Source organism: Fulmarus glacialis, unplaced genomic scaffold, assembly GCF_000690835.1.
Source record: "Fulmarus glacialis isolate BGI_N327 unplaced genomic scaffold, ASM69083v1 scaffold25426, whole genome shotgun sequence".
In the NCBI taxonomy this organism is placed as follows: domain Eukaryota; kingdom Metazoa; phylum Chordata; class Aves; order Procellariiformes; family Procellariidae; genus Fulmarus; species Fulmarus glacialis.
The window spans coordinates 1-720 of record NW_009220395.1 but is presented as its reverse complement, the minus strand read 5'-3'; the positions used below and the strand labels follow the sequence as shown (position 1 = coordinate 720).

The following is a 720-nucleotide window of genomic DNA, read 5'->3' as shown; positions in this document are numbered from 1 at the left end:
CCTGGGACACCCCATCTCTGCGAGGTGGGCTTCCCACCGCAGCTCAGCTCCACGCTGCCCAGGGAAGGGGCCTGGGCTGTCACTGATGTCCCTGTGCCCCTTCGCCGGCTCAGCTCCAAGCTGCCCTGGGCAGCGGGCAGGTGGCATGGCAGCCCCCGGGGTGCCCTCGCCCGCCGGCAGGGGTATGGACGACACCCGGGCACAGTTACCTCGACATCAGCAGCGGCAATGTAGCAACACATGCCCAGAGCCGTGGCACACTGGAGAGAGATGCAGGGAAAAGGCAGTCAGAGGAGGCAGCACCAGGCCAGACCCAGCACCCAGCCAAGGGGAAGCCGGGTCAGGGTGCCTGTTTTACCCCACTGCTCCCCGCAGCACCCAATCGTCCCGCCCTTCCATGAGCACAGGGGTCCCTGAAGGCATTGCCTGGGCTCTCCCCACCGCCAAGGTGCCCCCTGTGCCCAGGAGGAAATGGCCTGGGCCTTACGCTCTGCCGGGCGCTGGGGCTGGCGGCACTGTCTGTCAGGATGCTGACGAGCAAGGGCTTCAGGCTGCGAAACACCTCTTCCCCCTCCGGGCCAGAGCCCATCTGGAGGCAGAGGAGGGTGAGGACGGTGCCAGCCAGCGCCTGTTCCTCCCCTTTACCTGCGGGCAGCACAAGAGACCTCCCTCAGATACTGGTCACCAGCCCTGCCACCCCCAGCCCCGGCGCCCGCCTGC

The 720-nt window shown here is 67.6% G+C and overlaps 1 protein-coding gene across 1 annotated transcript in view; it reads right to left on the bottom strand.

The window, feature by feature from the left end:
* Positions 1 to 645, bottom strand: part of LOC104078925 (interferon-related developmental regulator 2-like) — a gene marked incomplete at both ends in the record, with an annotated part of 2,416 nt that extends 1,771 nt beyond the window's left edge. Inside the window, 2 exons of the mRNA XM_009580751.1 lie at positions 210 to 260; positions 488 to 645. Of these exons, the coding sequence (XP_009579046.1) occupies positions 210 to 260; positions 488 to 645 (209 nt within the window). The remainder of the gene's footprint in view (positions 1 to 209; positions 261 to 487) is intronic.
* Between the last annotated feature and the right edge of the window lie 75 nt (positions 646 to 720).